This window comes from Rhynchophorus ferrugineus, unplaced genomic scaffold (genome assembly GCF_030347505.1).
Source record: "Rhynchophorus ferrugineus isolate W39M unplaced genomic scaffold, kcgeb_rfMv2 rfM4, whole genome shotgun sequence".
Lineage (NCBI taxonomy): Eukaryota > Metazoa > Arthropoda > Insecta > Coleoptera > Curculionidae > Rhynchophorus > Rhynchophorus ferrugineus.
In genome coordinates this window covers 54,001,738-54,012,580 of record NW_027472583.1, presented here as the reverse complement: position 1 = coordinate 54,012,580, position 10,843 = coordinate 54,001,738, and the positions used below count along the sequence as shown (strand labels likewise).

Below are 10,843 nucleotides of genomic sequence, written 5' to 3'. Positions count from 1 at the left end.
GTTTTGGTTACTGATTATGCAACCCATAAGTTAGTGAATTACTAAACAGTCGATAGTTCCCAACGCTAAGATTAGAATTTTTATAAATGACACTTTTGGACCTTTCTATTTTACGTCAGTTGTCACTGTCACTTAATTGACGTAGTGACGTGGAGTTTGAGATGTGGAGGTTTTGGAATTGTAATTTTATTTGAAATTCAGTAGAAAATTATATCTCACATTTCCTAGTCACTAGGCCGTCGTAAAGGTAAGTTAACCCAAATGAATTATATATGGTTAATAATGTATAGTTAATTCAATTGACTAATTTTAATTAAATTTGTATAAATGTTCTAAAGAGTTTTATTAGAATTTTTATACTATTCTGCAATACATATTGTAATATTTACAAAGTAAATGTTATATTTTTAAATTTCATTACAATGAGTTGCAGATGGCAACATATGAAGAATATATTCAACAAAATGAAGATAGAGATGGGGTAAGACTTACCTGGAATGTGTGGCCATCCAGTCGACTTGAAGCAACGCGATTAGTGGTTCCTCTGTCGTGTTTATATCAGCCTCTAAAAGAACGCCCTGACTTACCCCCCATTCAGTATGATCCTGTTTTATGCACCAGAAATAACTGTAGAGCAATATTGAACCCTATGTGCCAAGTAGATTATCGTGCTAAATTATGGGTGTGCAATTTTTGCTTCCAGAGAAATCCAGTGAGTTTTCTTCATTATGTTCAGTGAAAATAATTATTAAAGTTGTTTTTTTTTAAGTTCCCACCACAATATGCAGCAATATCAGAGCAACACCAACCTGCAGAATTGATGCCAATGTTTTCAACTATCGAGTACACAATTACTAGGGCTCAAACATTGCCTCCAATTTACCTTTATGTTGTTGACACCTGCATGGATGAGGAAGAATTAGGAGCTTTAAAAGACTCATTGCAAATGTCTCTGAGTTTATTACCTCCTAATGCATTAATTGGACTGATCACATTTGGTAAAATGGTACAAGTTCATGAACTAGGCAAGTGTTCTGACATAAATTGATTTCTGGTTCTCATTATAATTTCTATTTAGGATCTGAAGGTTTAAGCAAGTCATATGTTTTCCGGGGTACAAAGGATTTGAGTGCAAAACAAATTCAAGATATGCTAGGTATTGGTAGAGTGAATCCCCAAGCTATGCAAAATCCTAATATGAGACCAGGTCAATTGAGCCAACCAGCAGCATCTATACCACCAGGAAGTAGATTTATACAGCCGGTAAAGTTTTACACCATAATGTATATATTTACTAAGAGATTTTTTGGGCCAACCCACCATACATACCTAAAAAAATTGCATTTAAACATTAATTTTTCTTTAAAATATGGATTAATTCGTTTAAATATGTTTTGATTTTATTTATTTTTTCAAAATGAGCTTAAAAAGCCTTGGGCTATATTGATAGTTTTAAATCAATGCCCAGTAGTTCTAGTTTCTAATCCATATCCATAAAGTATAATAAGTGAACCTGATTTAATTTTGTTTTAATTTTTTTATTAGGTTGCTAATTGTGACATGAACCTTACTGACTTAATTGGTGAATTGCAAAGAGATCCCTGGCCTGTACCTCAAGGAAAAAGACCTCTACGATCAACTGGAGTGGCTCTATCTATTGCTATAGGATTATTAGAGTGCACATATCCTAATACTGGCGCAAGAGTAATGTTATTTGTTGGTGGACCATGTTCTCAAGGTCCTGGTCAAGTGCTGAATGATGATTTGAAGCAACCCATCAGGTATATTTTTGATTTATAACAAATAACTGAGAATATTAAAAGATTTTTTTAGATCTCACCACGACATACAAAAGGATAATGCTAAATATATGAAAAAGGCCATCAAGCATTATGATAACCTGGCCATGAGAGTTGCAACCAATGGACACTGTGTAGATATATATTCCTGTGCTTTGGATCAGACTGGGCTGATGGAAATGAAGCAATGCTGCAATTCAACTGGTGGACATATGGTGATGGGCGATTCATTTAACTCATCCCTTTTCAAACAGACCTTCCAAAGAGTTTTCGCTAAGGACCAGAAAAACGACCTTAAAATGGCATTCAATGGCACTCTGGAGGTTAAATGTTCAAGGGAACTCAAAAGTATGATGCTGTAGAGGAAAATGATATTTATGTTAACTATATTTTCCTTGGTATTAGTTCAAGGTGGCATTGGTGCCTGTGTCTCTTTAAATGTTAAAAGTCCTTTGATAGCAGACACAGAAATCGGAATGGGAAATACAGTGCAATGGAAAATGTGCACTTTCACACCAAGCACCACTATGGCCTTATTCTTTGAAGTGGTTAATCAGCACGGAGCCCCGATTCCGCAGGGAGGAAGAGGGTGTATACAGTTTATAACACAATACCAGGTATTGCAATAGCCATGTTTTACCATTAATATTAATATTGACAAAATCTACAAAAATTAAACACAAGAAGCTGATTTTGCACTTCAGTGTGCCAAGTATGCCCTTTTACAAAATGCTATTGTAACATTGTATTTAGTCTAGTTATTATTCATTAAAAGTGAATATATAATGTTACAGCATTCCAGTGGCCAAAGGCGAATTAGGGTAACCACTTTAGCTCGAAATTGGGCGGATGCTACCGCGAATATCCATCACATCAGCGCTGGCTTCGACCAAGAGTGTGCAGCCGTCATCATGGCACGTATGGCAGTTTACAGAGCAGAAACGGATGAAAGCCCTGACGTGCTGCGATGGGTTGATAGAATGTTAATTAGATTGGTAGTTAAACATTTATACATATCATCAAGCTTAAGTTTAATGATTGATGAACAATTTTAGTGCCAGAAATTCGGAGAATATAACAAGGATGATCCGGGGTCGTTCAGATTGGGTGAAAACTTCGGTCTCTATCCACAATTCATGTACCACCTGAGAAGATCGCAGTTCCTACAAGTATTCAATAACTCTCCAGATGAAACGTCCTTCTACAGGCATATGCTGATGCGGGAAGATCTTACCCAGTCCTTGATCATGATACAACCAATCTTGTATAGCTATAGTTTTAACGGACCACCAGAACCTGTCCTGCTAGACACCAGTTCTATACAACCCGACCGAATATTGCTCATGGACACATTTTTCCAAATATTGATATTCCATGGAGAGGTACTTCTTGATCATTAGCACTACTGAGGGATGTTGATAATTTTTTCTCCATAGACAATTGCTCAATGGAGGAACTTGAAGTATCAGGACATGCCAGAGTACGAAAACTTCCGCCAGCTTCTGCAGGCGCCAGTGGACGATGCTCAAGAGATTCTGCAAACTCGTTTTCCAATGCCCAGGTATATTGATACCGAACAGGGCGGTTCGCAGGCAAGGTTCCTGTTATCCAAGGTTAATCCTAGTCAGACTCACAACAACATGTACTCATACGGAGGGGTAAGTTTCTTGCTTGTATAAGAATGGGTCCCGTGTTATGTTATGTCATTCATGTTGAAGCTCTCATTATACAAGGTGTCTCAAACGAAAATTTCCATTTGTTTAGCTTACCACGTGTATCCAAATCAATGTTTCTTAAGGGAGAATTGTGAGTCGGTCCTTATTTTCCTTGAAGATAAATTTATCGACATTCAGTCGATTGTAAGAAATAAATTCCCTAATTGCATAGTAATATTTTTCAATCAATCCATTATATATATTTTTAACTTTCTTTTAAGACATCTTGTAGTTATATCGTCAGTAAGAATCATTAATTTGTGTTTGTGTTACAGGCCGTAATGGGCGGTACTACCGGGGTAAATGTCTTTTATTTCTTGTGGTTATGGGGCTTTTTGTGGGCGCAATTTTTTAAATCGTTTCTGCATCAGTTCTTTAATAATTCTTTCGTTTTAGGACTCTGGAGCTCCGGTCCTCACAGACGACGTTTCCCTCCAAGTTTTCATGGATCACCTGAAGAAATTAGCCGTGTCTTCGACAGCGTAATCCAACAATTTCTATTTATTTACAGTACCTATATATGTTTCGGAACAAAACAAGTCATTTACTGTTAGCCAGCTCATTTCTTTTGTGGTAGGTTTAATTGAAAATTAAGTTAATTATATATTTGATGCTTTAGATTGTAATTTTGAAATGTTTACAATAAATTAGTTAATATGAGAAAAGGTGTTTTTTATATATAATATATAGTTTTTACAATAATTTTGTTTTAATTTGTCCTGAATTCTAGAAAATCTTTATTATAAATGTGTTTTAATAAAACCCATGAATTGTATAATATAAGTAAAAATTTAATAAGTAAAATCTATACACAACTTTATCTTATCTACTAACCTGGTAACTATAATATTATACATAAATAAATATTGTAGCTACTTACTGGCTATAAATTCTACATTTTACTTATGTCAACAACCAACCTTCCCAGAATTATATATTAAATAACTTCTTTCAAATAAATTCATCGAATATATAACACTAATTCAAAAACCTTATGCTCATTTTTTGTTCTACATCTGTCCTTTGTAGGGCCTTGCAAAATTCTTCAAAAGAAATCATTTGATCACCATCTTCATCTGCTTCTAAAATTGTTCTCTCAGCTATGCTAGTTAACTGTTCCTCACTGATGTTGGTTCCAACCATCATGTGCAGAATGGCCAAAAGTTCATCCTTAGAAATCAAATCATCATTGTCTAGGTCATACAACTTAAATGCAACTGAAATAGATACATATTACGCTTCCCTTATTTTTTGTATCCTTTTTTGGATACTTACATTTCAACTTTTCATCTCTGGAATTCAATTTGTTGTCCTTATTCTTTTTCACTGGTCTGAAATGTGCTAAAACTTGCATAAATTGTCTAAAATTTACTCTATCGATGAATTCATCGCCTTGAAAAAAGGAATTGACGATTCTTTCTCCTAAAGGATTAATGGCCAATTCGGGAATCCTCAAAAAGTCATCTCTAGATAAAGTACCACAATCGTTTCGATCTAATGCAGTGAAACGAGAGTATAAACGTTCAATTTGATTAGGAGTGACTGAAATTAAAACAATAGTCATAAATTAAAGGCCAAAGTTTACATTAGAGTGTATGAACAAAGTTCATGTTTTTTTCTTACATCCCGTTTCTTCTTGAATTTGAGCAATTTCTTCTTCACGAAGCAATAACGATGCTCTATTACCCATTTTAACTAATATTTAAATATTTCACGAAAACCACGGTTAAAAATAATAGCTATTTTTATGCACGACTACTTCCACAACCAAACACTTTAAATATTTGACAACTGATTACCATATGTTTGTCAATGTCACAACAAAATTTATGACTCGACACTTGAACCAGTGGCGTTCTTTGTTATTTTTAATTTCTATAACAAAGTTGTATTTTTACTTGATTGTCTTAAATTTATACGAAATTGATTATAATTTCAATACAATTAAACCAGGGTAAAGGTTTTTTAGTAAATTCAATTGCGTATTTCTAGTAGTTGATTTTAAAGTGTTTTCGGGATAATCTTCTATATTTCATAGGCGTATCAATCTTTTTCATGACAATTTATGACAGAAAAAATTTTTAAATTTGAATTTGTAGAAAGGGGACAAAATCATGTAACCATCTTGGTATGTTGTAATATGTTATGTAAACAATCAGTTTCACCAAAAACTTTCGGAAGCTTTACCCAGGTAAAGTGCGCAGACATTTTATGGACACCGAAAACATTAGTATTTTTTTAAGAAAAATTTCAATTTCTCGCCGCCACCGCCTCCTGATGGTAGACCGGACCGTTGGGATTTACAGTTCTGCCGATTCTGGGGTTGGAATTGGGTGTTGCGCAGCGAAGGTAACGAAGACAAAGTAGAGCAACTGGCTATGACCAATGCGTTGAAGAGAAAAAAATCGAGAGGTAGGCATAAGGCGAAGAGAAACAATTCAGCCGAAGATATAGTTGGAAGCGGACCGCTGCAGCCTTTACCTACCAAACAACAACTACGGGAATTATGCAAGTGTATCTTCAAACCGCAAAGAAAATACTTACCCAGCTGCGTAAAGGACGGGTTTCAAACACCTTCCCAAAATACTGTACAATGGAAAACGTAAGTAAATATCGAGAAACACTGAATATATTTTCACTTTATATCTTCATGTAGCCTCTGAATTACAGAGTATGTGACATGTTTTCAAGAATCCACCTTGTGATCATCAATGTATAAAAGTATCAAGGCGTTTAATTTGTTCAATAGGAGATTGTTCTCAGCAGGTTCATTAATATTTTTCTCTAGTACTGTTAGTTATAAAACAATTTCATTTGGAGTGTTTTAAACGTTGATTCCTTTGATCTAAGATTTGTTTTGAAAATATTCACCCTTTCAATAAAATTTGAACTTAAAACTACGTTCCATGCGGCCAATTTAACAGACTTGGTTCCACCCGATTACTATTTGTTTTGTTTGAGAGATGACGCAAGGTCATTGTGGCCAACAAATGATACTGATATGAACATCCACACGTTACTAAAACCTTAAAGTGTGTCATAAAATGGAGAATTACATGGTAGATATTTTAAATTGATATTGATTGAATGTAGTCATATGTTTCGTCCCTTTCTAGTTAAATTAATTGTTTATAATCGATTAATAATAAATATTTTCAGCAAATGTTGTGCCAAAAAGGAATCGAAGATCGATAAGAGGAATCGATACAAAGATCGTGTTTCATCTCATAGCGTCGATGGGCGTCAATGTGTCCAGCAAGAGTGTGGCCTAGCCAAAAGTTTCACAGTAAGTTATAATGCCTTTTCCTACCCACTTGACTTAATTACCTATGATTTTCAAAGTTAATTTTAAGAGACTTAATGCTCTAAAAGAAACGTCCAACCGCCCAAAAGATGCGCTTCAAAAACGTTCACAAAATATTGTACAATTATACAAGCTAAAGTGGAAATGTTTAAATATCGAAAAGCAAGGAATATATGGTAATTTTCAAGTTACGGTCTACGGTAAAAGACCATTTGTTAAGTATAAGTCATAACGTCATAAATAACTTCAAATATATTGCCAATTGCAGTTTGTAAATATATAAAATTAGTTTTAAAATAGGAACAGATTTTTATTTCAGCATTTTAGCTCTATAACATTACATATTTGGGTTGATACTTGTAGACTCTAGTGTCAAATGTCTCCAAATTTTTTAAAAATATTAATATTATTTATATTTCAAAACCAAAACACTAATACCATCCCTTTTATGCCTTGTACTTATAAAATTCAAGTAATTTGCTTGCTGAATATATTTTGAAGTCAACAAGTTTAATCTTTCCAAATTGGCACTGCCTTAATTATCTCGTATTTTATTTGATGTAACATTGATTGGAATATTTGCTGTTAGTTTGGCTACAATAATATTTCTATCTGATTTTAATTGAATTAATTTACTCAAGTAATTTTGTGTACTTTTGTGTCAGTTTTATACTAGCTGGACAATTTATTCTAACTCAAATGACACGAATAACACATTCGTAACACAATCTTAACAAATAAAGATTTAAATTCTTCTATAACATAAAATATCGGATACCAGATATAAACAATTAAGTTAATTAAGTGTAAACAATGACAAGTGAAACAATAAACAATGCTGGGTGGGTTAAAACAAAATGACTGCTGCAATTCGTTGGATTTTACCTTCCAATCGCTTGTAAATGGTAACTTCGCAAAATTGGGCGAAAAATGCCGAAGCTTGCCGAATGCCGACCGGGATCATCCAAAATTAACCACTAGTAATAGAATGTGGTCAAAAAATGATCATCAATCTATAAGAGAGTCCGAAATATATGGTCATAAATCCAGAAAATGCATAAATATTAGAATTTTCGAAATCAAATTAACAATTTCTCAATTTTATCTCTCTGACATTCCGAACAAACGGTATTAAAATTGTATTTCGGATATTTTACTTTCTTCCCGAACTTTTTTTTTCTCGTGTTAACACACGATTAAAAACTTCTACTCGTATGTTTTGTAGGTGGAACAGCTGACCGCGAGCGCTGATGATACCGAACAACCTAAAGCAAGACTGACTAACTCCAGAAACGCAAATCAGCCCATCGAAAATATCAGACAGTATACTGCTGACAAGGAAGTGTCCTGTCGACGATCATGCACCGACGACACCGGCTCCACCACAGATGGGAGCGTTGAGTACGTCTCGCTTCGTATAATGAACGGCCAGTGCTGCGCTTGTTGCCACGACTCTCGCAAATTGAAATCCACCAATCAACAAGGCACCGACAGCAGACCACCCGTTTCGAAATACAGTTTGGAAGTACAAACCAGCCAGTCGCAGCAGCTGAAGCGCCCGTCCTTGGATTGCAAGTTTACGCAGACTCCGTGCGTCAACTGTAAAACCGTCGAAGTATCCACCAAGAACACCGAAGACAAATTAATAAAAGTGAGCAGGAAAAAGGTTATATGTTTGTGCGTGTGTTGCTGTCCTTGCTCCAGACAAAACGGTAAATCATTAACCATTCAGAAAAGCGACGACGACGACCGTTGTTCCACATGCCAAAGGCGAAGAATCGATCCAAACGAGCAGCTGGTTCCCGAAAAACAGACCTCGTTCACCGTAAATAAGACGAACAACGACCTACCGGAGAAAGAGATGCCCGTAGAGGAATCTGAAAAAGAACCCTCCAAGATCTACAACACCGTGATACCCCCACCGAGCACAAAGGCATTCTCCAAGTTCGGTACACCGTCGAAAAGCTATTCCTGGATGAAGGCGATCGGTTCGGACAAAACCGACTCGAACACGTCTCAATATCAGTTTTATAAAAGCCCCCTCACCGGTAAAACTTACGACCTAAGCTCGGTGAATATAGACGACCAGTTTAAGCTGACTCTACCGGACGCCATCGACGTGTCGGACGATTTGGTATATCTGAAACAGCTGGACAAGTCCTGGAAGTCGGACAAGGAGAGTCGATTGGTTCTGGACGCGGTGTGTGACGCTATTATATCCGAACACGAAGACAATATTAGGAAGGAGCAGGTCAACGACATTCTGTTCAAGGACATGGCGCCAAATAGCCTTAAAGATTGGACGAAAGCCGGATATGAAGTTAAAAAACTGAATAACATTTTTGACGAGATATTCAATCTTGTACCTCCGTCTGATGATGAGCATATTGAAAACGCCTTGTTCACCGCAACCGCTCAGAGCTATCATCAATCGAAGCCTGAAGCTTCAGTGTCGTCAATCAAAAAACACCAGAAAATCGGAAGAAAACGATCGCTTAACCAAAGCACTGACGAAAACGTCGGAAAAAAGCTCAAGTCCGACGATAAAATTACCACCACTAATACCAACGAAGTTACTGAATCTGGTAGCAAAGTCGATGATATATTTGGGAAAACCGAGACTATAGTAAAAGAAAGTGACAAAACCATCGAGAATATGCAAACACCCTTGAAACCACTGTCTCAAACCAGTTTGTTACGGCTACAGAGCATAAAATCTTTCCAAGCCCACCCGAAAAAGTATCCCATGTCATCGGACATAATCAAAAACGACCTAACGCTGTTTCAACCAAAATTGAATGAACAGGAGTCTAAAAAAAGTTACGAAATATTCTGTAGCGATCGAAAATCGTACATGGCTCCGGAAGAAGCAACGGTCCTGTCTGAAAATCATAAAGAACCAGATGACTTGGACAATATAATTTCAGAAGAATTGCTAAAAATCAACAGGTTATCGGTTCAGAGTTTTTTGGTTTGCGATACGAAATCGTCCGAAACACGAACGATTGAAAATGAAGTGTCCATCGAAAGAAAAAGGTCATCGAAAAAAAGGAAGTCCAAAAGTTCTTTAATTCCTGTTAGAAGAAGAAAACATTAATTCAAATTTGAAGAACAAATACCATTATATTTATAAAACTATAGTGATTAGTGTCTTTCATTTCTTGAATATCACGCATGAAAGCAGTAACGCCATATAAAGTGTAATAGGTCAACTTTCGTTGACGAGCCTCTAATTAAACTGACGAACATATCCTGTCATGAAATAGAAAACTCATTTTATTAAATATAGTTTATACATTCATATTTTTATCAAGAATTATCATACAGCTTTTTGTTCCGTGTTTTTAAATAGACGAAACCTAAACCTGGCTCTGTTACCAGTTACAATAATTACCCAAATGCCAATTGCGGCTTGCTTTCCTTTAAACATATGTACATTCAGAAAGAAAATAAACTAAACAATTGAATAATTTCCAAAAAAAATAATGATAAAAAATCTTTTAACAGAACACTAACATGAATTTTTAGACTCTAGACCAATGGAGTGTCTTAATTCCTCTGCTGCACCACCTTTGTGTGGCAGTACAGGAAGCTAATTTGAAAAATTTTGATTGGATTTCAAAAAATTCAACACGTAATTATTCCATATGTCCCAAATTTAGATATAAGAATTTATTGAAAATTTCTTTAATTCTTATTTATAGATTATGAATACATATGTATGTCAATTTACTTGTATGGAGATGAAGAACTGAGAATGGCACTAAACATTCTTTCTGAAAACGTCTGATACATTGGAGTCTTGATGCGATATATCTAATCTCCCTTGCTTTGTCGTCTTCTAAAAAATTCCAACTCCAACAATGAAAATAGACAATAGGTAGTGAGGATATGCCGATGTGGATGATTGATATCTATCGGATTAATTACAGTCGTATTTTTTTATCAAGAATTGTCAGCGTTGTGGAACCTATGGACCGTCCAGTGCATATGTTATAGATTTTTGGTCTGCGTTGTTTTTAAAT

At 35.4% G+C, this 10,843-nt stretch overlaps 3 protein-coding genes across 3 annotated transcripts in view; 2 read left to right on the top strand and 1 right to left on the bottom strand.

Annotated features, from left to right (window-relative positions):
• The window catches only part of Sec23 (transport protein Sec23), a 28,804-nt gene extending 24,625 nt beyond the window's left edge, over positions 1 to 4,179 (top strand). Inside the window, exons 2-13 of the mRNA XM_076402483.1 lie at positions 2 to 247; positions 434 to 712; positions 770 to 1,025; positions 1,079 to 1,263; positions 1,546 to 1,781; positions 1,834 to 2,147; positions 2,205 to 2,416; positions 2,594 to 2,794; positions 2,855 to 3,181; positions 3,236 to 3,457; positions 3,790 to 3,813; positions 3,911 to 4,179. Coding sequence (XP_076258598.1) covers positions 434 to 712; positions 770 to 1,025; positions 1,079 to 1,263; positions 1,546 to 1,781; positions 1,834 to 2,147; positions 2,205 to 2,416; positions 2,594 to 2,794; positions 2,855 to 3,181; positions 3,236 to 3,457; positions 3,790 to 3,813; positions 3,911 to 4,000 — 2,346 coding nt within the window. The 5' untranslated portion in view covers positions 2 to 247 and the 3' untranslated portion in view covers positions 4,001 to 4,179. The remainder of the gene's footprint in view (position 1; positions 248 to 433; positions 713 to 769; positions 1,026 to 1,078; positions 1,264 to 1,545; positions 1,782 to 1,833; positions 2,148 to 2,204; positions 2,417 to 2,593; positions 2,795 to 2,854; positions 3,182 to 3,235; positions 3,458 to 3,789; positions 3,814 to 3,910) is intronic.
• Positions 4,180 to 4,284: 105 nt separating this feature from the next.
• Positions 4,285 to 5,315, bottom strand: elm (calcineurin like EF-hand protein 1 elm). Its single transcript, XM_076402490.1, has 3 exons — positions 5,138 to 5,315; positions 4,790 to 5,056; positions 4,285 to 4,731 (listed from the first exon to the last, which is right to left on the bottom strand). Exons 1-3 carry the CDS (start codon positions 5,202 to 5,204, stop codon positions 4,493 to 4,495), a joined length of 573 nt encoding a protein of 190 aa, XP_076258605.1. The 5' UTR covers positions 5,205 to 5,315; the 3' UTR covers positions 4,285 to 4,492.
• A 261-nt stretch (positions 5,316 to 5,576) lies between these two features.
• LOC143196270 (uncharacterized) lies at positions 5,577 to 9,962 on the top strand. The gene is made up of 4 exons (XM_076403941.1): positions 5,577 to 5,705; positions 5,758 to 6,116; positions 6,674 to 6,800; positions 8,044 to 9,962. The coding sequence occupies exons 1-4, from the start codon at positions 5,580 to 5,582 to the stop codon at positions 9,913 to 9,915; spliced, it is 2,484 nt and encodes an 827-aa protein (XP_076260056.1). The 5' UTR covers positions 5,577 to 5,579; the 3' UTR covers positions 9,916 to 9,962.
• The last annotated feature ends 881 nt before the right edge of the window (positions 9,963 to 10,843 follow it).